General features: G+C 37.9%; 1 protein-coding gene across 3 annotated transcripts; it reads left to right on the forward strand.

Moving 5' to 3' along the window:
- Positions 1-27,525, forward strand: FAM221A (family with sequence similarity 221 member A). Of its 3 annotated transcripts, none has more exons than XM_082472097.1 (7): positions 1-129; positions 2,862-3,035; positions 6,119-6,309; positions 8,356-8,562; positions 13,277-13,384; positions 16,495-16,577; positions 26,467-27,525. In XM_082472097.1, exons 1-7 carry the CDS (start codon positions 65-67, stop codon positions 26,533-26,535), a joined length of 897 nt encoding a protein of 298 aa, XP_082328223.1. In that variant the 5' UTR covers positions 1-64; the 3' UTR covers positions 26,536-27,525. The 3 variants fall into 3 exon arrangements, with proteins under 3 accessions (XP_082328223.1, XP_082328224.1, XP_082328225.1); XM_082472098.1 differs by lacking the exon at positions 26,467-27,525 and adding an exon at positions 24,767-26,457; XM_082472099.1 differs by lacking the exon at positions 26,467-27,525 and adding an exon at positions 18,421-18,696.
- Positions 27,526-27,554: the final 29 nt, after the last annotated feature.

Consider the following 27,554-nt stretch of genomic DNA (forward strand, 5'->3'; position numbering starts at 1 on the left):
TCTGCTCACATGCGCAGGGCGGGCTGGGGCCCCAGAGCCGGCGCCTCCCGGTTCCCCGCCCGCCATGGAGCGGCTGACGTTGCCCGCCGGCGGCGCGGCGGCCGTGGACGAGTACGTGGAGTACCGGAGGTGAGGCGGCGGCTCCGCGGGGCCAGGAGGCCCCAGGCAGGCCCGGTCCCCCTCGCGGGAGGAGTGCTGGAGGCGCAGGCAGGGGCCCAGCGCTGGCTCGCTGGGGCTCCCGGAATCCCTTCCCGGGCTGGTGGGAGAGGCTTACATTGATTGCAGGTTTTCTCTTTCTGTAATTAAATATTGTACTGACACGCAGTTCTATTCTAATAAGTTTCTTCCGAGGCAGTTTAAAAGGCTTCCCGCTCTGACCTCTTTGAGGAAGGATTATTAACTAGATTTATGCAAAGATCCTTTTTTTTCTTCTTCTAAACTGCCAGTGTAGATTACACATTGAGTACTCGGGGCCTGTAAAAGCAGCCATCAAGTTTGCATGTTAACTTAGTAATAGGGTAAGTCATGAACTTATAAACGTGCTCCCACCCCCGAGAGGCTGGTTTTAAGAGAAGGACACTGGTGTAGTGTTGGTGGTTCTGGAGAAACTCTCCTCTGGAAACTGGAGGTGCAGCCGCTCCTGGGGATTTAGGGAGTGATTCACTGCCTGGGGCCCTGACAAAGGCCGATGCACCTGTAGTGATGTGTTTTTTCGGTCTCCCAAGAAAGGTCTTTGACAGTTGGGAAATTGGGTGAGTGGGAATTACTGGAGAGGGACAGGCAGGAGGACGGGGAGTTGAGGCGTGTGTGTGTGTGTGTGTGTGTGTGTGTGTGTGTGTGTGTGTGTGTGTAAGGGGGAAGTGAGACGATTGTATCCTCACCTGGGAAGCTTGAGCGGCCTGAAACCCAAGCCAGAGGAGTTGCCCTGCTTAAAGGTGGTCGCCCCAGGGCTTCCCTGGTGGCGCAGTGGTTGAGAATCTGCCTGCCAATGCAGGGGACACGGGTTCGAGCCCTGGTCTGGGAAGATCCCACATGCCGCGGAGCGACTGGGCCCGTGAGCCACGAACTACTGAGCCTGCGCGTCTGGAGCCTGTGCTGCGCAACAAGAGAGGCCACGATAGTGAGAGGCCCGCGCACCGCGATGAAGAGTGGCCCCCGCTTGCCACAACTAGAGAAAGCCCTCGCACAGAAACGAAGACCCAACACAGCCAAAAATAAAAATAAATGGATAAATTAATTAATTTTAAAAAAAAGTGGTCGCCCCAAATTACTTGGGCAAATGAGTTCCTATCTGACTGCACTTCCCTCTGGTTGTCTAGGTGACATACTTTTGGGTAATGCCTAGAAATGTCTTGGTAATTCTGAGCCAGAAAAAGTGAGGGTGAGAAGCTTGATGGGTCAGGCCTCATTACTGGTTTGGGTAACACGAGGAGACTTGTGCCCAGAACGGCTTCCACCCAGCCCTCACGTAGGGCAGAGCCGGCTCTTTGAGGCTCCAAGTCTTACATTTCCCTGGGAGCAAGTTGCTGGGTCCTGATGTTGACTGATAACTTAGATATTTAGATATTCAGGTATGTGGAATGTGGGCTTTCAGTTGTAGTCTCTTGCCTGGCCCAGAAAATGTTAGGGCCTGGGAGGAAATTATTTTTCAAACATAAACTGCCTGGAATAATTCTCTAAAAGTTAGGGGCTTGCTGCTCAAAGGGTAGCAGTCATGGCATCACCAGGGAGCATCAACAGGCCCTCTTCAGTCATTTTAATCTGAATCTGCATTTGAACTAGATTTCTTGGGGATTCTGTAAATAAAGTTTGAGCTACACTGGTTTAGAACTTAAAATCAAATGATCTCTTTCTTTAAAGATCTGCATTGATCTTAAGGTCTTTTTAGTACCTGTTGGTATACTTCTTGGTAGCTTTAATAAAGTGAAGTGGCTCAAAACTTATCTCAGAATAAAATGCCCTTTGTTTTAATTTTTTTTACTATTGTGTATCTAAATTATTTAAGTAAGGAAGAAGCTTGTAATGGTTTCATAGCCTCTGAGTTGGTTTTATTCATCTACCTCAGCTAAAGGTTTGAAAGTATGGAAAAGGGTATGGACTGCACCAAAAATTATGTAGCATTCTGCAAGCAACACTTTTCATGACTTTTAAAGGGGGTATTTTCTAGGAGATATTTCTTCAATTTTAATTGTGCTTCCTTTTCCTCCAAGGAGTCCAATTCTTAATTTCCTAAGAAATTAAGAAAGAGTGTTGGCTTAATTTTTCCCATAAAATTTTGAGGTCGGTCTTCTGGAATTAAACAGTGTTACACCTGATTACTCAGTGCATATGTTGGGTTTGAGCTGGTGCAAATCCAAGGGTGTTTGTGGGTCCCATCTTAGTTTAAACTCCTGGCCAGGGTTTGGAGTCAGGTGTGGGCATTAGTCATGTTATCTTCAGCGTCAATTGTTTTTTGTACTATTTGTTTTTTGGGGGGGGGACTATTTTTTAAGGAGGAAAATATTAGAATTTTTTTTAGCAGTTTAGGCTCTAGCTTTTAATGGGAAAAATGAGCATGTTTGCTTTAGAATCAAAGGAAAAATTGAGATGAATATGTGGTAATTCTCTAGTGGTAAACCTGGATCATTGAAGTCAGATGTTATGAATTCATTGACTTTCTTATTCATAATTCTCTTTTATATGGGAAGTAAAAGCTTTATTACTATTGTGTGTAATTTTGCTATTAACATGAGCCTAAGTAAAAAAACAAAGCCGAAGCAGCCTTTCCTTTGACTATACAAGTATAGTTTAATTTTAGAGTTTAGTATTTTTAACCTGGAAAATAAATACACAAGGCTTAAGAGAAATATTTTTTGTTGTAGAATTGTTGGTGAGGATGATGGAGGGAAACTTTTTACTCCTGAAGAATATGAAGAATACAAAAGAAAAGTCTTACCTATGCGTTTACAGAACAGATTATTCGTGAGCTGGCGATCACCAACTGGAATGGATTGTAAACTTGTGGGTCCAGAGACACTGTGTTTTTGTACCCATAGGTAAGATATTTTATTGCTAAGGTTTCTGGTGATTAGGAAATATAAAACTGTAGCAGAGCATATCTTCCTTCTATAAATAACATTATTGGTGATAATTGGGAAACATTTGAAAACAGGCCTGTATATACCGATAATATGCCAGAAATTATTTAAGGTTTTTGGGGCTATATTTTAAAAATTTCTGTTGTATCCTATTATAACTCATTATGGAGTCTATCACCTTAAGCATCTTTTCTCTTACCATTGGTAAGAAAGATATGGGTGCCCCTGTGGCTTTGCCAGGGGTCTTTCAGTTAGGCTGGGGAGCAGAGTCTGCCTCTCCCACCACTGGACAAGGTAGTAGAGGATGGGTCATCAGACTGCAGAGCTGATTTTATTTTTATTTTTATTTTTTTCTCTGCAGAAAGAGTTTATTTTATTTATTCATTTTCACCTTTCATTATGAACATTTTCAGACACACTCAGTATTGGAGAGTATGGTATAATCGACCCCCACATAGCCATTCTTCAGCTTACATAAGTTATGCAGAACTGATTTTAGAGTTGCTTGAGTTGAGCTACACTGAACAGGTTACCAATCTACAAATAGAATCATTTCTCCTCACATTTACTAATCTCCCTTTACACTTTAAGAAGTGTGTTGTATGAATACCTTTCTATTTTATTTACACACACACACACACACACACACACACACGCCTGTGAAGGATTGGTTCCAGGACCCACTGCGGACACCAAAATCTGGGGATGCTCAAGTCCCATAGCTGGGCCCTCCTATCTGCGGATGTGGATTCAGCCAACCTCAAATCATAAACATAGTAGGAACACAATACGTGGTTGGTTTAATGCCCAGATGAGGAAGCCACGGATACTGAGGGCCTACTGCATATTTACTGAAAAAAAAATCTGCAGTTTAAACCTGTATTGTTCAGGGGTCAACTCTGTGTGTGTGTGTGTGTGTGTGTGTGTGTGTACGTACATGTATATATACCTTTCTTTAAACAAAAATACAAGCACACAGCTTTTTATTACAAGTGGTCCTCTTCTGAGAAAAGCACATGGAGGAAAGGAAATACATGAGGCTCCAACCATTGATGTGTGTTACCTATACCTGAGGTTTGCATTTTGCTGTGTTTATCCTGTTCTACTTTAAATTTTATGACTGTCACAGGTCTTAGTTGTAAAGCTCAAAAGGGCAAAGCTGCTTCAAGGAAAAATCACAGAAACTATTATGTGGCTTTAGGTAACGACTTCAACTTTCTGTTCCAAAGGAACCATGGGAGAGCCGCTCTGTTCTGATAGTTTCTGGGGCTCTTTCCTGAGGTACTCTGTGTAGTTGCTGTTTACAGACTTGCAGTTTGCTGGAGGTTGTTAGGCAGTTGCTAGGATAAGTAATGTTGTGTATAGATTGACTTGAAATTTATTTAGCAACCCCAAATAAAAACACTGTGGAGGCATGGAGGATGAGGGTTATGTTGATATGTTTCAGAATTGAAGAGGACTTTGGTAAATTTATGTTAGTTTTATCATTTATCCTTGTAAAAATTTAGTGCCAGTCTCATATCTATGTATAATTGTACAGCACGGAATTAACCTTCAAAAGTGACCCAACCCCACTTGGATGGAAAAGTTCTTTAGTACCAGTCACTCAGTGAGATCTCTGTCTAAATTAATTTTTCCCTATTATGTATGTGAAACATTGGTTATTTAAGGAAAATGAGGAATATATAGAAACGTAGAAAGAAAACTCACCACCTAAAGCCAGCTGCTGTTATATGTTTTACTATGTTCATGTACTTTTTTCTTTACATAATTCATTTAGTTGTTAATTATATGTATGTATAAATATTGAACCAGTTTTTCATTACAGAATCACGGAAATGTTTCCACATGGTTCGTAGTAGTTGCAAACAAGATATTTAATACCTGCTTGATATTCCAGCTAGTGCAGTGGTGTTCATTGTGTTTTCCCCAGAGCTATGACGGAGTCTGAGGGGCGTACCAGGTGGAAGGGCAGATTAGGGGAAGGACAGACTCCAATTATGGCTCTTCGCCTTGCTTTAACCAATTCTGCTTTTATCTATTTTGTATAGTATTATGGTTCTGTAAAAGATTTTATTTGAAGAAAAATTTCCACTGGTAAAGAGTTTGAAAACTGTCTTCTAGTAATATACTTATCCATTCCCTTATTATGAGTACGTTTTATATATATTGCTATTGTAAGTGCTGTTGCTAATGCTATCCTTATGCACAAAGCTCTTTATATACATGGAATAATTTTCTTAGGGTATATTCTTCAAAAATGAACCGTCTAGGTTAAAGGATGCATCTTTTTGTATTTCTTGAAACCCTGTTAAATGGGATTGGTTCTTTTGTAACACTCTTGACAGCATTGTGAAATATGTACAGTTAAGAAAACTTTGGCTCTCTTTGCTAAGTGAAAAATGGTATCTCATTGTTATTTTAACTTCTATTACCTAGGATAATATTGAGAATAATAAATTTAATATTATTTTGCTGAGTATCACTTAATGAGAAGGAAGCCAGTGGCCTGAGAAAATTACGTACAGCATTTTAACAAAGAGCTTTGGCTTTGAAAGGTGTTGATAATTTATTTTGAAGTTTAAAGTTAAAAATTAAATTATATTAAAATAAATAGCATTAATATACGTTTATTGAACTATTTCAATTTTAAGTAACAAACCTGTGAAAATAAATGTAAATAATGCACTTTGATAAAAAGAATTTTCATGAAGAAGTTTTTTCATACTCTTGGGTTGTGCTTCTGTATTAAAGAATCTGTAGTGGTATTTTAAGATAATTATTTGCTATTTCTTTGTATATTGTTGTGAAAATTCTTCTTAAATAATTAAAAATAAAAATCTAGATGGGTGAAGATTTTATCAGACCAAAGCAACATAGCTGACAAATACTGCATGCAGGGGAGTGTACTTTCAACCTTACTGATAAGAACAATGAAACAAAATGAAAAATGAAAAAGAATCATTTTGCATTTAACAGAACAGCAGTTGTAATTTCTGGCGGTACCTGCATTGTGCTTTTATTTCTTCTATTTTTTTTAGGTATAAGCAACATAAAACTGACTTTGAAACGATTCCTCAGCAGCGCCCCATCAGTCTGCCTTGTCAAGTGACGGGCTGCCCATGCAGGGCTTACCTCTACGTGCCTCTGAATGGCATGCAGCCCATTCGCTGCAGGTGCAAGCACTTTGCTGATCAGCATAGTGCTGGGCCTGGCTTTATGTGCAATGCCTGTGAGTTACATTATGATAAACACACAAACAGAATGCTTTTATCTCCTTATTGAATGTTTAATGTGTCTCTGTGCCAGTTTCATTCAGCTACAGCGACATTAAACAACTAGGATGATGGATAGCTACTCTAAAATTTTATTTTTGTGGAAAATCTCAGTTATTTATATGCCTTGCAGTCATCAACCTTAATCTCTAATCTCATGTAATTCAAATAAGTTAAGTAATAGTAATAGATTCTAAAGAATCACTAGACATGATCTGATTCAGATTTTTGAATCATGGACGTTTTACCAACTGAATTCTATTTACAGAATAATAATCCTTAAAAAGGATTTTATCAGTCGAAAAATTTTTTATAATTTCCTGGCAGATTATTATGTTATTGCCTAAGACATAGGTTGATGGGAAAAACAAAATGTAACATGATGCTTTTAACACTTTGTAGGCAATAGCACCCTTTCTCAATACCTATACCCAAATCCCAGCCACCATCCCATATACCCTTTCTCTTCATCCTTTTAAAAACCCTTTGAAATAGATAGGATTTTTTTTTAATTCTTCTAAAAATTTTAAAAAATTTATTTTATTTTTACTTATTTTACTTATTTATTTTTGGCTGCATTGGGTCTTCATTGCTGCTCACTGGCTTTCTCTAGTTTTGGCTAGCGGGGGCTATTCTTTGTTGCTGTGTGCTGACTTCTCATTGCGGTGGCTTCTCTTGTTGCGGAGCACAGGCTCTAGGCACGCGGGCTTCAGTAGTTGTGGCACACAGGCTCAGTAGTTGTGGTTCATGGGCTCTAGAGTGCAGGCTCAGTAGTTGTGGCACATGGGCTTAGTTGCTCTGCGGCATGTGGGATCTTCCCAGACCAAGGCTCGAACCTGTGTCCCCTGCATTGGCAGGCGGATTCTTAACCACTGTGCAACCAAGGAAGCCGTAGGTAGGATATTTTAAAAAATAGGTAAAATATTTTTCTTCAGGAGATAGTTTTTCCAGTTCTTTTTGTAGTATCTTGAATTGAAATCTTATGATGAAATATGTTATAAAACATTTTTAATGACAGTGGCAGAAAGAAATATGTTTCACTGACGAAATATGGGAGTATTTGAATAAAACTTATTTATTATGTGCCTTGGTTCCCATACACATTTGTCAGAAGTGTGAGTGTGTAAAGATTTTGTTAATGGTGTATTCTGGACTCCATTTCAATGTGGCTTGTTTTTTTTTTTTTACAAACAGTAATTTTATTGATATAATTCACATACTGTATAATTCATCCATTTTGAGGGTACAACTTAATGGTTTTTAATATAGTCACAGAGTTGTGCACCCATCACCACAATAAATTTTAGAATATTTTCATCACCCCAAAAAGAAATTCCATATCGATTAGCAGTCATTCCTTATTTCTTCCTCCCCTCAGCTCTAGATGACCAATAATCTGCTTTCTGTCTCTGTGGATTTGCCTGTTCTAGACATTTCATATAAGGGGAATCAGAGTATGTGGTCTTTTCTGATTAGCATCTTTCACTTAGTGTAATGTTTTTATGATTCATCCACGCTATAACATGCATCAGTACTTCTTTCCTTTTTGTTGTTAAACAGTATTCTGTTGCATCTTTCTATGTCTTTGGGTTGGCCTTCCAATATGGCTTTTATGGAGAATTGACCCACAGAGACGTTTCCACATTATTTCTTCACCACTGGGCTGTCCCCCCCATACCTGCTTTTAACTCAGTATTTGAGGAGAGGGCCTGTATTTCCTGGCTCTCCAGTGTTTAGCTCAGTTTCCTTTAGTCCTGATTGGTTTTTCCAGTTTTTTTTTTTTTTTGCTACGTACTCTCTTACCACTTTAGCATCTTTTAAAAGTAAGAGCAGTGGCAGGGAGGGAGTGAGTTCAGGGGCTAGAGGTAAGAGGTACAGGGGCCAGAGCACAGTGTGTGAGGGATCCAGATTCAGGTGATTTTGGCCAAGCTAAGTGGTTTATAGGGCATACAGCTCATTACCTATATTTAAAAACGTTTAACTTGGTTTACATCTTGATTCAGGTTCTAAGTGTTCAGGATTCCATAGTTGCTTCACTTGTGCTTGTGGTCAGCCTGCATATGCCCATGACACAGTAGTGGAAACTAAGCAAGAAAGACTGGCTCAGAGAAAACCGGTGGGACGGGATGTTCCTTATGCAGCAATGGGAGGACTAACTGGCTTTAGCTCGCTGGCAGAGGACTACATGCGATTAGATGACAGTGGAATTGGTAAGTGATGATATATGAACTGTGAGCTTGTCATATTGTGCTAACACAATATGTGTTATGTGTGCTAACAATAGTGAAGCCTTGTATTTGTTTTGCACTTTAAGTTCTTCATGTTATTTTCAAAAAATATTCTCTCATTTGATTTTTATTTTTTTAAAAGATTTTATTGTCACTATCTGATGTATGATTATTACAGAAAAATTAGAAAACATAAGAGAAACCTACCCCAATACTTGTACCGAAATCCCAACTCACAACCCCATTGTTTGTAATAGCGGAATAATAATTTGTTTTATTTGATATAGTTTACCTGTTATCCTATTGTATGTAATTTTTGCCATTATAACATCTCATTTTGGAAGCATAGGCTTTTTTCCATGTGTGTATGTACATGCATGTGTGTACATGTTATCACATCTGTAGTAATGTATGCTCATATGTCTACATGTATGTACACAAATATATCCACTTGCATATATAAAAACTTAAAGTAATATACAGAGAAGTTTAATTGGATATATCTCAAACTATTGAAGGTAGCTGGATCCTTCTGGGGAAAAGAACTATGGTTCCTATCTACTTTAAATACTTATATGTGTGTGGATTTTTTTTTTCATAAAAACCATGTATTACTTTTATTTTTTCATTACAAAGATTACAAAAACATAAATGAATATTTTCTTGTTAAAAAAGATTCAAACAAGTCCCCCTTGAACACTTTTCTTAACCCCAGATTCTTTCCTAGAGGGTGATTTGCTGTCATTAATTGATTTGTATTTCTCTTTTTAACGTACATTTTTATAGTTTACTTTTTTTTAAACTTAGAATAATTTTTGAAGGCCTATTTATATCAGGACATACAAATCTACTAATTTTTTAACTGCTTCATAGTATTCCACACTATAGATATATATCAGTTTATCTGAACCATTTCCTTGTTCATGGCATTTAGATTGTTTCCATTTTATTTTTTTGCCTTTACAAACATCGTGCCCCCCAAATCCTTGAACTTGCTTCCTTGTGTACTATGTGAATTTGACTCTAAGGCTGATGGAGAGAAGTAGAATTGTTGGGTTGAAGAGTGTACACATGTGAAATTGTAATACATTCTGTCGAATTGCCCTCCAAAAATGCTGTACTTGTTTATACTTCCTTTAGTGATGTTTTAGCTTACCTATTTCCAAACATTTATGCTGATCATTGATGTCATTAAACTTAGTTTTTTTGCCAGTCTAATGTGTGAAAATGTTATCATTGTTTCAGTTCAGTTGATTTCCCTCGTTATTAGTGAGATGAGAGTCTTCTTATATTTAGTGGCCGTTTTACTTTCTGTGAATTGTCTGTCCATATACTTTGCTCATTTTTATGTTTTTATATTTTCTCATTGATTTATAAGAGGTCTTCTTATATATTCTGTATACTAATCCTTTGTATTTATTTTGCAGATATTTTCTTCCAATATGTCACTTGTCTTTTGGGTTTTTTACTTCTTATTGTTGTTGTTTTACAGTTTTTAAATGTAGGAAGCAGACCTTCCCTACTCTAATTTTATAAATATGTTCTCCTTCATTTTACTTTAATGCTTAATTTTTTTGCTTTTATGTTTAGCTTTCTTATGTATCTGGAATTTATTTTTTGTGAAAGTGTGAGGTGTGTATAACTTCAGTTTTTGTCCAAATCAATGGCAAGTTATACAAACACCATTTTCCCCAAATAATTTGAAACTTTACCTTTACCGTATTCTATCATACTTTCTATTTTGCGCCATTGGCCTAATTGCATACTTTGTGCCAATATTTCGTATTTTTAATTATTGTTCTTCATAGTGTGCTTTGATAATTGGTATGGTAAATTCTTCCTGTTTGTGTTCGTTTTTCAGGATTGCGTTGATATATTTGTGCATTTTCTCTTCTGGATTATTTTATAACTAGCTTGTTAAATTCCATAAATAAATCCTTTTTCAATTTTTATGGATACATGATTGTATTAGGCTCATGCAACAGTTAACAGAAAACCCAGTTATCAGTGGCAAACAAAAAATGATGGTAATGATGTTGTTGATGATAATTACGACTTTGTACTGCGAGCCTTGTTCCAGCCTCTTTATATCTATTACCTCATTTAATCCTCACAACAACTCTGAGTTAGGTGCTATTATTAATCCTTTTTGCAGAGGAGGGAACTCAGCACAGAGTAGTAAAACATCTTGTTCTGTGTTATTCAGCTAGTAAGTGGTAGGACTGGGTTCAACCCAAAAATTGTTCTGGGCTCATTAGTCAACCTCATTATTGTCTATTTCCGTGCAACTACCATATTGTTTTCATTACTACAGCTTTATAATAAATTAATATGTATGACTTCATTTTTTTTTAATTAATTAATTAGTTTATTTATTTTTGGCTGTGTTGGGTCTTCGTTTCTGTGCGAGGGCTTTCTCTAGTTGCGGCAAGCGGGGGCCACTCTTCATCGCGGTGCGCGGGCCTCTCACTATCGCGGCCTCTCTTGTTGCGGAGCACAGGCTCCAGACGCGCAGGCTCAGTAGTTGTGGCTCACGGGCCCAGTTGCTCCGCGGCATGTGGGATCTTCCCAGACCAGGGCTCGAACCCGTGTCCCCTGCATTGGCAGGCAGATTCTCAACCACTGCGCCACCAGGGAAGCCCCCATTTTTTTACTTTAGAATTTTCCTGACCTATTCTTCCCTTTTAATTCTTTCAGACCTTTGGCATTATTTTTTTAAAAACATTCTATTATTACAAAACATTCTATTATTTTAGTTGAATATGTAGATTAATATAGGAAGATTTGCTGTTTTAAAATATTGAGTCTTCATTTCTTTGTCTTCTTCTGTGTAGCTTAGTGGAATTTTGAAGTTACCTTCATGAAAGTCCTGCACAATTATTAATTTTATTTCTAGATATTTCATCTTTTTTATAGCTATCATATATGGATTTTTCCCTTCCTTTATATTTTCTAGCTGATTATTGTTTGTTTATGAAAAAGGAAATGTTGTATGCTGCTTTTGTTACCAGTCATTATTACTTAATCTTAAGATTTTAAATGTAAATCTTTAGTTGATTTTGCATATACAGTTGACCCTTGAACAACAGGGCTTTGAACTGCAAGGGCCCATTTATAGATGGATTTTTTTTCAGTAGCAAACACTATGATACTATACAATCTGTAGCTGGTTGAATATGCAGGTGTGGAACCGTGGATACAGAAGGCTGGCTGTAAAGTTATATGTAGATTTTGACTGAGTGAAGAGTTGTCACCCTTAACCCCTGCACAGTTCAAAGGTCAACTGTAATGATAGTTTTGCTTCTTCCTTTCCAATATTTATGACTCTTACTCTTTGACTAATCAGAATGACTGGTACTTTCAGAACAATGCTAAGTAATAGTGGTAGTAGCTGGCATCTTTGCCTTTTTGTGACTTCTGGTATTTTATCACTTAAGTATCTTTATAATATAAAGAAAAAAAAAACTTTTCCTTCTGGCCCCTGCTGGAAGGTGGGGTGAAGAAAGATGAGAACGAGGAGAGGAAACATAAGATGTTTTTGTCTTGATTTTAGATGTAGGGGAGCCTGGAGAAGAGGGACGTCTGCTGCATTAGCCATGTAGAGTCCTGGACAGAGATGATCTTTTGCTGGAATTTGTTCCTTTGTGATACTGAAGGAGCTCGTAGTAATTCCCAGCTCCTGTGGGGTGCTTGGAAGGCAGGTGAGCTGTGAGGCAGTGGGCCTGCCATAGCATCTCTTCATAGCAAGGGGCAAAGGTGACTGCAGAGCAGAGCTAGATGTGGTTCCCCTGAGCTCTGGGGGATTCTGTAGAAAAAGTGGCAGGCAGCTGAGAGGTCTGTACTTCTAGTGAGAGTGTGTGAGGCTACCAGGCCCTACCAAGCTGAGAGACTAAATTGCAACTTAGGCCAGCCTTTAGCATTTGAGATCAGTGGTGCACACAGCAACCAGAGAACACACAAGGACCTGGCTGGACCTGAGCCCCCTTCTCTGATCTTCCCACAGGTCACAAGAGGGAGGAGCTGGGGAAGGAAGGGTGCAGGAATCTGAAAGGCTGAGCAATTGTCCCACACTATTCACTTTATAGGAAAGGACTGAGAGTTTATTTCCTTCTCTCTACCCATGGATGGGGATAGGCATGTGGGGGAGGGGTGGTTTGTGAAGAAGTAGAGGACTTATTAATTTTTTCTGCAGCTTCCTTCCTTTCGGTCCAAAAGTGAATGTAGCAGTTGGTCTTTGTAGTTTGTGGTTTAGGATTGTGATTGTTTCCTCATTTCATTGAAGAAGTTTTCTTTATTTTTTCATATTTTGTTTCTAGATGGTTTCCCAGTGAGGAATAGAGGAAAAATACACTTATTCTATCTTCTTCAACTAGAGGTTTTTAAATTCTGAATGTCTTGCTTTTGATAATGTTTTGTGATTATGTTAAGGTCTTATACTTCTTTGCTGACATACAGTTACATTCGTGCATTTTTTTCTTTTCCTGTGAGAAGGTCTCTGAGAAATGCAGAAGTACTTTTATCCATTTGCCTTTACTTTATATGGCAAAAATTTATATAAACAAAAATTTTCATTGTACATAAAGGATTTTTCTAATGATTCTGCTTGGGGTTCTAATTTATTTCACATTTGAAATAACTTCTTTGTATTCTAACAAATAAAGATTTAATTTTCATTCTTCACATATTTTGTTCTCAGGTGCACCTTCAGTTGAATTTTTAGACTCTCCAGTTACAGCCGTGGACCACCCATTTCTAAAAGCATTTCAAGCATCATCTAGCTCTTCTCCAGAAACACTAACAGATGGTAATGAAATTAAATTGAGAAATATTTTTGGATGTAGTAAAGAATATAGATTGATACATTTTCCAGATTACTCTTTTTTTCCAGTATTACCACAATTTGATTATCATTTCACTTTTATATTGGCCAGGCACTGAGAAAAAGCAAGAGTCTTCATTTTAATAGGGAAAAATTGTTAAATCTTGGAATTATGAGGATTCTGATAATACAAAAATTTGGAGTTTTAAAACCTTATTCTGGTACATGTTATTGCTTTGATCTGAATAAGAGAGCCCTCTAGTGGACTAATTGCCTTGATCCTTTAGGCTCTCCCAAACAAGGTGTAATCCCTTGATAATTATAGATTAGCAAGGTTTTACCATTTATAAATTGCACATAAAAATGAATAAAGTTCATTTTTATACATTTTTAAGTATTCTATTTCCTTTATGGAAAACAAGAATAAAAACGAAGAAGGAATTTGTATGATTTATGATGTATTTAATATTTTAAAATATTCTGAAATGAGAATTTTCTTTGATTTATTTGTGTTTTCATACAATCTTTTCATGTACACTGACTTTTTGCACAAGGGATTTGCACAATGAAGTAATTATAAAATGTAGGTAGAAGTAAGAAATCAAAACAAAAGAAAGGGACACAATTGTGTCACTTTTTTTTTAGTGAGGTATAGTCGATTTACAGTATTATATTCCTTTCAGGTATACAACATAGTGATTCAGAATTTGTATAGATTATACTCTATTTAAAGTTATTATAAAATATTGGCTATATTTCCTATGCTGTACGATATATCCTTGTAGCTTATTTATATGTAGTAGTTTCTATCTCTTAATCCCCTTCCCCTATCTTGCCCCTCCCCAACTTCCCTCTTCCCACTGCTGACCACTAGTTCATTCTCTATATCTGTGAGTTGTGTCAACTTTCAAAGTTGATGTAACTATTACATTAAGCTGCAGTTTTGACTGAGTTGTAGTGGTAGCCAAGGTACAAAAAGGAAGGTGAGATCAGTTAAATACTTTTCCTTATTAGAAAGGAGGAGCCATGAATTCCTCGGTGCACATGAAAGTTGTACCAGTGCTGGATTTTTTTTTTATAAATTTATTTATTTATTTGGTTTTATTTTTGGCTGCGTTGGGTCTTCGTTGCTGCGCACGGGCTTTCTCTAGTTGTGGAGAGCGGGGGCTACTCTTGGTTGTGGTGCGTGGGCTTCTCATTGCGGTGGCTTCTCTTGTTAGGAGCACGGGCTCTAGGCACTTGGGCTTCAGTAGCTGTGGTACGTGGGCTCTAGAGCGCAGGCTCAGTTGTAGCGCACGAGCTTTGTCGCTCCGCGGCATGTGGGATTTTCTGGGGCCAGGGATCGAACCTGTGTCCCCTACATTGGCAGGTGGATTCTTAACCACTGTGCTACCAGGGAAGCCCCCCAATGCTGAATTTTAAAGATATTTATGTAGTGACCCTCAATGATGCAGTAGCCCAAGGTTCTTAAAAACTTTTTTTCAGCAAATGCAGCCTCTGGTTGGTTAATTCTGATACTTACCTTTGATAAAAGTGGTAATATCCCATTTTACCAGATAAATGGTAACATACCATTTATTAAAATGTAACTCAGTGAAGGTGATTCTGCAAGAAACTTAGCTCAGATGGTCCAGAGTGATCCAGGGAAAGACCCAGGGTTTACAGACGAATGGATAGAGAGCATATATTCTAAGCAATTTTTCTTGTTTTTCTCAAGAAGATTTGTATTAGGTAGTTGTTGGCAGTGTGGTTATACTCTGTGGTCATCATCTGGAGTTACATGATTTTTATGTTGCTGGTTGAGGGTGAATTCATATGCTTTAAAAACAAGAACAGGTGTTCAGGTTGATATTCTATTTTGGATGTGAAGGGACCCAACCAAGACATTCACCTGAAATGAAGGTGAACTTTTCCATGGAATTAGGTGCTTGATTTACCTACAAGGAAAACCAGATTTTCCTTCCTGAAGCGATTTTAAATTCCTTTCGGTACATAAACTAGTTCTTGACAAGGTTAAAAAAAGTGAATACCATGGAAATGGTTAAAATTATTTTAGTTTTGAAAAATTTCAAAGCAGGAAATAGCATCACTTTTGGTTGACTATACAAACTCTCTTAGTCTGTTCAGGTGGCTGTAACAAAATACCATAGACTGGGTTGCTTATAAACAGCAGAAACTTATTTCTCACAGTTCTGGAGGTGGGGAAGTCCCAGATAAAGGTGCCAGCATGGTTGCGTTCTGGTGACAGCGTTCTTCCTGATTCACAGCTAGTGCCTTCTCCTTGTGTCCTCACATGGTAGAAGGGTTGAGGACTCTCTATGGGGTCTCTTTTATAAGAACACTAATCCCGTTCGTGAGCGCTACCCCCTCATGATCTAAGTACCTCCCAAAGGCCCCACCTCCTAGGACCATCACATTGGGCATTAGGATTTCAACATATGAATTTTGGGTGGTCGGGGAGGGGGCATGAACACAAACATTCAGACCATAGTGCAAACCTTCAATAGTTACTTCTGTGCATTATCTGTTACAGTGTTACATGAATTTCTAGCTATAAAATGTAAAAAGTAGTTGAACAAAGCTGAATGAGTTCTGATGTGAAATAGCTATATGGTGTTATTTAATATGAACCACTTGAATATTTGGAGAATGTTTACCAATGAACATTACTTTTGTCTTATGATGCCCTGCTTTCTGAAAAAGAGGGAGTAGGATCAATGATTCATTTAGATCACTTCTGGTTTGAAAAACACAAAATAATCACTCAGTAGGAGGAAAGTTTTTTTTCTGTTTTTTATTTCAGAAGAATTTATAATTATATGAATACAGTTGACTCTTGAACAACACAGCTGGGTTAGGGACCCCCACCCCTGTGCAGTTGAAAAATCCTCGTATAAGTTTATAGCTAGGCCTCTGTAACCACAGTCCCTCTGTATCCATGGTTCCTCCACATCTGCGGATTCAACCAACCTAGGAGCATGCAGTAGTGTAGTAGGTATTTATTGAAAAAAATCTGAGTATAAGTGGATACACAGTGCAAACCCATGTTGTTCAAGGGTCAACTGTACTTAGATTTTTTTTTTTTTCCTTATTAGTAGGTACAAGCAGTCAAGTTTCTTCCTTAAGGAAACCTGAAGAGGATGATATGGGTTTCTTTGAAAGACGATACCAGGAAAGGGTAAGTCTGTAGGAAAATCTGCTTACATTAAGCATTTACTTGTAACAGAGACACTGTAGAACAACTATATATTGATTGTGGATCATCATTCAAAATTATAACGTCTGCTTATAGCTAGTGTTAGGCCTTGAGGCTTATTTAGAACAATTCAGAGAGAAACAGGACTAATGAATATGATAATTTATGGAGGTCATAAAGATTGACTAAATATACACATAAAATTGTCAATAATAAACATCAACCTGAGCAGATTTGTAAATTATACATATATTGAATTCTTTTTTTTAAATTAACTAATTTATTTATTTTTGGCTGCCTTGGGTCTTCGTTGCTGCGCGTGGGCTTTCTCTAGTTGCAGTGAGTGGGGCCTACTCTTTGTTGTGGTGCACGGGCTTCTCATTGCCGTGGCTTCCCTTGTTGCAGAGCACGGGCTCTAGGCACGCGGGCTTCAGTATTTGTGGCATGTGGGCTCAGTAGTTGTGGCTCATGGGCTCTAGAGTGCAGGCTCGGTAGTTGTGGTGCACAGGCTTAGTTCCATGACATGTGGGATCTTCCTGGACCAGGGATCGAACCCATGTCCCCTGCATTGGCAGGCGGATTCTTAACCACTGTGCCACCAGGGAAGTCCCTGTATATTGAATTCTTAAGGTATAGTATTTCTTCTCCTTAGTGGCTTCTAGGTATAGGCAGACTCAAGTTAGAATTACCCAATAGCCTTTAAGAAGCAGAACACTAAACATGAACATATTTTAACAATTTTCAGGGCTCAACAACTACAGTGTTGATGTGTTCCCTGCTTTCAGTAATGATAATTTTCATCAGTTCACCACCACACCATAAACTCCTTGGGGATAAGTATAGTATATTTTATTATCTGTATTTTCCCCAGAAGTAAGTACAGTGCCTTGTACATAAGATGTTTTCAATAAATATTTATGGAAAATTGAAAAGATAAATACAGGTATAATTGATATTTGCTTTCACACATGTCATCTACTTACACATGTGATGTGTTTCATGTCAGTGTTCATATTTGAAAGTTTTGTTTTATTCTTGTTTATTGCCAGGTGAGGGTATGCTGGCTTGATGAGGCATGGGGGATTATATCCAGCCATATGATACATTCCCCAAAGTGCTTCCCTTAGGATTATTTTATAGTTGCTTTGTGGGCATTCATTGTCTCTCTGACTAGGTAGTAAGTGCCATGAAAGTAAAGACACTCATCACTTTTTGTTATATTCTCTACAACTCTTAAACAAGAGCTTGTTGAGTAACTAAAGGTGTGGAAAAAGGAGACCATTAAATAAATTCACCATCCAAGAGCAGAGGAAGTGAGTAGGGGACAGAGAGATTAGCATGTCTTTCCTAATGAAGAATTTTAAAGTAAAGGGGGAGAGTGTTTGGTATGACTTAAGGCAGAGCTAGAAAGTAGAACTTTCTGCAGTGATTTGGATATGATTTAAGGCAGAACTAGAAAATAGAACTGTCTGTTTATCACTGCAGTGATAAATATTGTCTGTGCTATAGCCATTCATCATATGTGGCTATATATGTCTAAATTTAAATAAATTAAAAATTATTTCCTCAGTCACACTAGCCATGTTTCAGGGGCTCAGTAGCCACATGTGGCTAGTGGCTACGTTGTTGGGCAGTGCAGAAAGTTCTTTTGGAAAGCTCTGAACTAAGAGAAAGAGGTGGTGGTAGAATTTCACGGGGAGGATGAAATAGAGTGAGGAAAGAAGAGGCTATTTTTGCAGCATCATCAAGGATAGACTTTTAATCAAATCAGTCTGTGTTCTTAGAACACACACATTCACAGCTGAACTTTAGTTTTTCCTCATAGGCTTATGAGGGACAGGGTTCTAGAACTCCTTCCTTCCCTCCTCCAGGAGGTTGGGTAGTGTTGACTGCCTTGAAAAACATGCTGATGGTATTTTCTTGTGGCAAGGTAAAGGGGGTAGTTCTTATCTATGAATGTTTTAGGGGATATACCTGGCCCATCCAGACTGCTTATTATAAATAGACCTAGAATTTATGGATTTATGGGATGTGGTTTATAACTCTTCAGCCTGTGTGATTTATGGATTTATGAGATACAGCTTATAACCTCTCCAGCCTGTGTGATGAATGGATTATAAAAACTAAGAAACTCAAACCTAAACAACTTCCTCTGAGCTGACGTGTATCATACACGTTGTTAGTACTCATCTTTTACTCCAAAAAACTACGACAGGCACCACTGAGGGAAAAAGGATGATTAGGAAACTAAATCTGATGGGTTCAGGGCCTCTTTAGAAAGCAGTGCTACATCTGAATCTGGTGTTGCTTGTATCCTTTGCTACTCATTGGTATCACTGGGTGTGGGGAAGAATCTATGATTAGTGTGAGTTGGTTTTGATAATTGAAGCCTTTGTGTTAACATAGTTTACTAACTACCTTTACATATTATTAAAGAGTTGCTTCTTAGCTTCTGTAATATATCAGGTCAAATTATTTTCTTCCATTGTGGATGGCCTTTGGTCTCTTTTCCTCAAGAAAGGAGAATTTTATTAAGGAAACAATTATTAAAGGTCAGCTAGGTGCAAGACACTGTGTTAATACCAGGAAATTAAAAAAAAAAAAATTTAAGGAGAGGGCAGATAGCAGAAGCAAGAAGAACTACAGTCCTGAAGCCTGAGGAACAAAATCCACATTCACAGAAAGAAAGACAAGATGAAAAGGCAGAGGGCTATGTACCAGATGAAGGAACAAGATAAAACCCCAGAAAATCAACTAAATGAAGTGGAGATTGGCAACCTTCCAGAAAAAGAATTCAGAATAATGATAGTGAAGATGATCCAGATCTCGGAAAAAGAATGGAGGCAAAGATCGAGAAGATGTAAGAAATGTTTAACAAAGACCTAGAAGAATTAAAAAACAAACAAACAGAGATGAACAATACAGTAACTGAAATGAAAACTACACTAGAAGGAATCAATAGCAGAATAACTGAGGCAGAAGAACGGATAAGTGACCTGGAAGACAGAATGGTGGAACTCACTGCTGCAGAACAGAATAAAGAAAAAAGAATGAAAAGAAATGAAGACAGCCTAAGAGACCTCTGAGACAACATTAAACGCAACAACATTCGCATTATAGGGGTCCCAGAAGGAGAAGAGAGAGAGAAAGGACCCGAGAAAATATTCAAAGAGATTATAGTCGAAAACTTCCCTAACATGGGAAAGGAAATAGCCACCCAACTCCAGGAAGCGCAGAGAGTCCCATACAGGATAAACCCAAGGAGAAACACGCCGAGACACATAGTAATCAAATTGGGAAAAATTAAAGACAAAGAAAAATTATTGAAATCAGCAAGGGAAAAACGACAAATAATGTACAAGGGAACTCCCATAAGGTTAACAGCTGATTTCTCAGCAGAAACTCTACAAGCCAGAAGGGAGTGGCATGATATACTGAAAGTGATGAAAGGGAAGACCCTACAACCAAGATTACTCTACCCAGCAAGGATCTCATTCAGATTTGATGGAGAAATCAAAAGCTTTGCAGACAAGCAAAAGCTAAGAGAATTCAGCACCACCAAACCAGCTCTACAAAAAATGCTAAAGGAACTTCTCTAAGTGGGAAACATAAGAGAAGAAAAGGACCTACAAAAACAAACCCAAAACAATTAAGAAAATGGTCATAGGAACATACATATCGATAATTACCTTAAACGTGAATGGATTAAATGCTCCAACCAAAAGACACAGGCTTGCTGAATGGATACAAAAACAGGACAAGAGACCCACTTCAGACCTAGGGACACATTCAGACTGAAAGTGAGGGGATGGAAAAAGATATTCCATGCAAATGGAAATCAAAAGAAAGCTGGAGTAGCAATACTCATATCAGATAAAATAGACTTTAAAATAAAGAATGTTACAAGAGACAAGGAAGGACACTACGTAATGATCAAGGGGTCAATCCAAGAAGAAGATATAACAATTATAAATATATATGCACCCAACATAGGAGCACCTCAATACATAAGGCAACTGCTAACAGCTATAAAAGAGGAAATCGACAGTAACACAGTAATAGTGGGGGACTTTAACACCTCACTTACACCAATGGACAGATCATCCAAACAGAAAGTTAATAAGGAAACAGAAGCTTTAAATGACACAATAGACCAGATAGATTTAATTGATATTTATAGGACATTCCATCCAAAAACAGCAGATTATACTTTCTTCTCAAGTACGCATGGAACATTCTCCAGGATAGATCACATCTTGGGTCACAAATCAAGCCTCAGTAAATTTAAGAAACTTGAAATCATATCAAGCATCTTTTCTGACCACAACGCTATGAGATTAGAAATGAATTACAGGGAAAAAAATGTGAAAAGCACAAACACATGGAGGCTAAACAATACGTTACTAAATAACCAAGAGATCACTGAAGAAATCAAAGAGGAAATAAAAAAATACCTAGAGACAAATGACAATGAAAACACGACGATCCAAAACCTATGGGATGCAGCAAAAGCAGTTCTAAGAGGGAAGTTTATAGCTATACAAGCCTACCTCAAGAAACAAGAAAAATCTCAAGTAAACAATCTAACCTTACACCTAAAGAAACTAGTGAAAGAAGAACAAACAAAACCCAAAGTTAGCAGAAGGAAAGAAATCATAAAGATCAGAGTGGAAATAAATGAAATAGAAACAAAGAAAACAATAGCAAAGATCAGTAAAACTAAAAGCTGGTTCTTTGAGAAGATAAACCAATTTGATAAACTATTAGCCAGAATAATCAAGAAAAAGAGGGAGAGGACTCAAATCAATAAAATTAGAAATGAAAAAGGAGAAGTTGCAACAGACACCACAGAAATACAAAGCATCCTAAGGGACTACTACAAGCAACTCTATGCCAATAAAATGGACAACCTGGAAGAAATGGACAAATTCTTAGAAAGGTATAACCTTCCAAGACTGAACCAGGAAAAAATAGGAAATATGAACAGACTAATCACAAGTAATGAAATTGAAACTGTGATTAAAAATCTTCCAACAAACAAAAGTTCAGGACCAGATGGCTTCACAGGTGAATTCTATCAAACATTTAGAGAAGAGCTAACACCCCTCCTCTCACACTCTTCCAAAAAATTGCAGAGGAAGGAACACTCCCAAACTCATTCTATGAGGCCACCATCACCCTGATACCAAAACCAGACAACGATACTACAAAAAAAGAAAATTACAGACCAATATCACTGATGAATATACATGCAAAAATCCTCAACAAAATGCTAGCAAACAGAATCCAACAACACATTAAAAGGATCATACACGATCAAGTGGGATTTATCCCAGGGATGCAAGGATTCTTCAATATACGTAAATCAATCAATGTGATACACCATATTAACAAATTGAAGGAAAAAAACCATATGATCTTCTCAATAGATGCAGAAAAAGCTTTTGACAAAATTCAACACCCATTTATGATAAAAACTGTCCAGAAAGTGGGCATAGAGGGAACCTACCTCAACATCATAAAGGCCATATACAACAAACCCACAGGAAACATCATTCTCAATGGTGAAAAACTGAAAGCATTTCCTCTAAGATCAGGAACAAGACAAGGATGTCCACTCTCACCACTATTATTCAACATAGTTTTGGAAGTCCTAGCCATGGCAGTCAGAGAAGAAAAAGAAATAAAAGGAATAAAATTGGAAAAGAAGAAGTGAAACTGTCACTGTTTGCAGATGACATGATACTATACATAGAGAATCCTAAATATGCCACCAGAAAGCTACTAGAGCTAATCAATGAATTTGGTAAAGTTTCAGGATACAAAATTAATGCACAGAAATCTTTTGCATTCCTATACACTAATGATGAAAAACCTGAAAGAGAAGTTAAGGAAACACTCCCATTTATCATTGCAACAAAAGGAATAAAATACCTAGGAATAAACCTACCTAGGGAGACAAAAGACCTGTATGCAGAAAACTATAAGACACTGATGAAAGAAATTAAAGATGATACCAACAGATGGAAAGATATACCATGTTCTTGGGTTGGAAGAATCAGTATTGTGAAAATGACTATACTACCCAAAGCAATCTACAGATTCAATGCAATCCCTATCAAATTACCATCGGCATTTTTTACGGAACTAGAACAAAAAATCTTAAAATTTGTATGGAGACACAAAAGACCCCAAATAGCCCAAGCAGTCTTGAGGGAAAAAAATGGAGCTGGAGGAATCAGACTCCCTGACTTCAGACTATACTATAAAGCTACAGTAATCAAGACAATATGGTACTGGCACAAAAACAGAAACATAGATCAATGGAACAAGGAAGAAAGCCCAGAGAGAAACCCACACACCTATGGTCAACTAATCTATGACAAAGGAGGCAAGGATATACAATGGAGAAAAGACAGTCTCTTCAATAAGTGGTTCTGGGAAAACTGGACAGCTACATGTAAAAGAATGAAATTAGAACACTCCCTAATGCCATACACAAAAATAAACTCAAAATGGATTAGAGACCTAAATGTAAGACCGGACACTGTAAAACTCTTAGAGGAAAACATAGGAAGAACACTCTTTGACATACATCACAGCAAGATATTTTTTGATCCACCTCCTAGAGTAATGGAAATAAAAACAAATATAAACAAATGGGACCTAATTAAACTTCAAAGCTTTTGCACAGCAAAGGAAACGATAAACAAGATGAAAAGACAACCCTCAGAATGGGAGAAAATATTTGCAAATGAATCAACGGACAAAGGATCAATCTCCAAAATATATAAACGACTCATGCAGCTCAATATTAAAAAAACAAACACCCCAATCCAAAAATGGGCAGAAGACCTAAATAGACATTTCTCCAGAGAAGACATACAGATGGCCAAGAAGCACATGAAAAGCTGCTCAACATCCCTAATTATTAGAGACACGCAAATCAAAACTACAATGAGGTATCACCTCACATCAGTTAGAATGGGCATCATCAGAAAATCTACAAATAACAAATGCTGGAGAGGGTGTGGAGAAAAGGGAACCCTCTTGCACTGTTGGTGGGAATGTAAATTGATACAGCCACTATGGAGAACAGTATGGAGGTTCCTTAAAAAACTAAAAATAGAATTACCATATGACCCAGCAATCCCACTACTGGGCATATACCCAGAGAAAACCATAATTCAAAAAGACACATGCACCCCAATGTTCCTTGCAGCAATATTTCAGTAGCCAGGTCATGGAAGCAACCTAAATGCCCATTGACAGACGAATGGATAAAGAAGAAGTGGTACATATATACAATGGAATATTACTCAGCCATAAAAGGGAAGGAATTGGGTCATTTGTTGAGACGTGGATGGATCTAGAGACTGTCATACAGAGTGAAGTAAGTCAGAAAGAGCAAAACAAACATGGTATATTAACGCATATATGTGGAACCTAGAAAAATGTACAGATGGACCGGTTTGCAGGGCAGAAATTGAGACACAGATGTAGAGAACAAACATATGGACACCAAACAGGGAAAGCTGCGGGGTGGTGGTGGTGGTGGTGTGATGAATTGGGCGATTGGGATTGACATGTATACACTTATGTATATAAAATTGATGACTAATAAGGGCCTGCTGTATAAAAAAATTAAAAAATTAAAAATTAAGGAGGATCAAGAGGAGGTGTTTTTGCTCTTTGGACACTGTATTAGGTGGATGTATTTGCTAAGTACCATTTGAAATGAGTAAACGCTGCTTTGGCTTTTGTTGTTTGTTTAGCATATTTGATCTTTTTTGATGTTACTGCAAATGTAACACATGGCCCTAAATGAGAGGGGTAAGGGGACTAGCATTTGAGTGCTTATTAAGTACCTAGATTTATATATATATAAATAAAATCTTATTTAAACCTTTAGAACGACCCTATTACATAGTGCCTATTATGATGACCTATTTTACAAAGGATAGAACTGTTGGTTAGTAGCTTGCCTCAGATGGTTAATCAACAGTAGATGTATGATTCAGGTGTTCTTCTGACTCCAAGGCCCATAATCTTTGCCTCAGAACAGAGTGTTCTTTGGGGGTCCTTCAGATGGCCTGTTGACCTTTACAGTGTACAAGAGTGACATGAGTGTACGATTTTTATTTATTTATTTTTTTGGCCACGCCACGCAGCATGCAGTATCTTAGTTCCCTGACCAGGCATCGAACTCGTGCGCCCTGCAGTGGAAGTGTGGAATCTTAACCACTGGACCTCAAGGGAAGTCCCGAGTGTATGATTTTTGAATGAGGTTCCCAGCCAACTCAAAGAGGAGAGAGAGAGGGAGAAAATGGGGAAGAGACAGAGGTGAGATTCATTCAATTTTATTTTTAGGTTACTTGCAGTTTGGTGACATTGGGTAGAGTGGTTTTGCCAGGCCTCTTCTGGTTTCTTGATATTATTCCCATCATATTAGGAAGTAAGAGGCCTTGCCTGCACCCACCATGCCCCATGTTTTCTCTCCCCTTCTCTTGCAGGGGTAAGGCAGTGGTGCTGCCTTGGAATTGGTGTGTGTGAGTGTGAGTGGCAGTAAAAGGAAGGTGGGTTTTGTGTTCTATGGAGTCTTTTTTTTTTTCCCAAGGAAAGGGTTTATATGTTTCTAAAAGATCAGAAGGCTGCTGCTTAGGGTATGCAGACTTCTTCTTTGTTTCAGTTACAGTGGAGAAGGACAACCTTCAGGAGGGTAACTATTGAAATGTAGAAATCAGAATTATAGGTAACTGTCCTTTAAGCAGTATGTGTTCCATAGATAATCCAACTGGATTAGGTGTATCCTGTAACGCTGTAGGGAATGTGCATAGGCTGGATGTAAGGTTAGGCATTTAAGCTTTTCTTTTTTTTAACTTTAGTGGCAATTAAAATTAATTTAATCATTTCTCCAAAGCAATATTCATTATATGTTATTTTTGTTAAAATGCTTTTGTAAAGTTGAAATCAAACAGTACTTGATAACTTTTTTTAAAAATGTATTTATTATTTTTGGCTGCGTTGGGTCTTCGTTGCTGCGTGCAGGTGTTCTCTAGTTGTGGCGGCTTCTCTTGTTGTGGAGCACGGGCTCTAGGCATGTGGGCTTCAGTAATTGCAGTACGCGGGCTCAGTAGTTGTGGCTCGCAGGCTTTAGAGCGCAGGCTTAGTAGTTGTGGCACATGGGCTTAGTTGTTTCACAGCATGTGGGATCTTCCCGGACCAGGGCTCGAACCCGTGTCCCTGCATTGGCAGGCGGATTCTTAACCACTGCGCCACCAGGGAAGTCCCTGATTACTTTTTTAATTAAAAAATTTTGTCATTCTTTGACTGTGTTTGAGATACACACACACACACACACATACACACACTCACTCACACACTGAGATAGAGACCGAGCCCTTGACAGGACCCCTCTCTGCAGGGTTCTCGCTTTTGTGCTCATTCTGTGAGTCTTCCGTTCAGTCAGTACTCCTCAAATCTCCCCCGTGTGCTGGGCTGTGTGTGAAGGGGTGTGTGTGTGTGTAAGTGAGACTCTCTGCCTCTTCCCCCTCCCTCTGACCCATTCTCTCTCTGTCTCTAAGGTGTTACTGAAGTACGCCCTGGCTCTGAGAGAGAAGAAGAGAGGAAACAGAGGAGGGAGAGGAGTTGGGAGCTTGCATACCCCAACAAACCATATTTTTAAAATGCAGTTAGGTCCCTTCAACAATCAGATTGTGGCTTTAGTATTTAGCAGCTTAGTAACCGCTAAGTAACTGTGTAAAATGGCTGTGATAAATAAGACATGAACCCAAATGAGGTATGTGCAACCTTTTTTCTTCTCTAGGATGTTTTACAAATTATTATATCGACAAATATTTTAAATTTTCAGATAAAAATGGAAAAGGCTGCTAAGCAGAAAGGAAAAGCACCATTGCCATCAACTACAAAACCTTCATGAAGACTACTGGGGAAATTAAAACCAGCATCCAAATATGTCTTTTGTGTGTTAATTATTTAAGTATAATAATACAATTTATTTTTCCTCAAATTATTTACTTCTTTTTCTGTGTAAAAATATCTTTTTGAATGTTTCCTTAATTTATTTAAGTAAAAATACCTTATATTACTTTTGTCAAAATTCATGATTTATTACTTTATATAAACTTTTTCTCCCTCCTAACAAATGAGGTTATTTTTATATTAGCCAAAAGCTTAAAGTACAGTAAATATTTTTAGTTTAACTTTTTCAGGCTATTTTAAAAATTAAAGATGTTATTGAGGGTTTTGAACAAATATATTTCATTCAAAATAGTTACATGAAAATCCTTAATTTTTTTATCTTTCAAACTTTGTAATGTTGATTTGTTTTAAAATAAAAAAGTGTATTTTAAAATTATATAATCATTTTCTAGTGGTATCTAATGATTTTTAAGTTGTTTTGTTAACTATGCATTGTTTATAACTGTATTGATGCCTCCCGTGTGCCACTTCAAATTCTCTTGGTGCACCTCTAACTCCAGTACTGCTGTGAAACACTTCAAGCAGGCTTCTGACAGCTTCACATGGAAGCCATTTGATGGCACTTTGTCTTGCTGTCTTCTCTAAAGATCCTCTGACACTGTAGCTTGGGATGCCCACTGGAACCCCTCTGCATCATACGTGTATGAAATACACGGGTGGGTTAATGACCTTGGGACCAAACTTGACTAATGGGAGGTGGAAGCCAATAGATAGATAAATAGTTCCCCTTCCTTCTGCTGGGAAGACAGTTCTGAGATGCCTTTCATAATCTTTCTCAGAAAATAGGATTGAGCACTAGTCACCCATAGCAATGGTCAACCCCATAATACATCCTTATGTTAGCTTTCTCTTTTCCCCTTTTCCACTCCCTGACTCCTCCCTCTGGTTCCCTCAGATCACTTCCCAAATAAACTTACCTGTATCTGAACATTTGTCTTAGGCTTTGCTTTTTTGTGA

This window comes from Balaenoptera physalus (assembly GCF_965194825.1).
Source record: "Balaenoptera physalus genome assembly, chromosome: 8".
In the NCBI taxonomy this organism is placed as follows: domain Eukaryota; kingdom Metazoa; phylum Chordata; class Mammalia; order Artiodactyla; family Balaenopteridae; genus Balaenoptera; species Balaenoptera physalus.

Coding starts and splice junctions, on each gene's coding strand:
- FAM221A (XM_082472099.1), top strand. CDS start 65: ATGGAGCGGCTGACGTTGCCCGCCGGCGGCGCGGCGGCCGTGGACGAG. Junction 3,036..6,118: donor CTGTGTTTTTGTACCCATAG/GTAAGATATTTT, acceptor TATTTTTTTTAG/GTATAAGCAACATAAAACTG. Junction 8,563..13,276: donor ATTAGATGACAGTGGAATTG/GTAAGTGATGAT, acceptor TTTTGTTCTCAG/GTGCACCTTCAGTTGAATTT.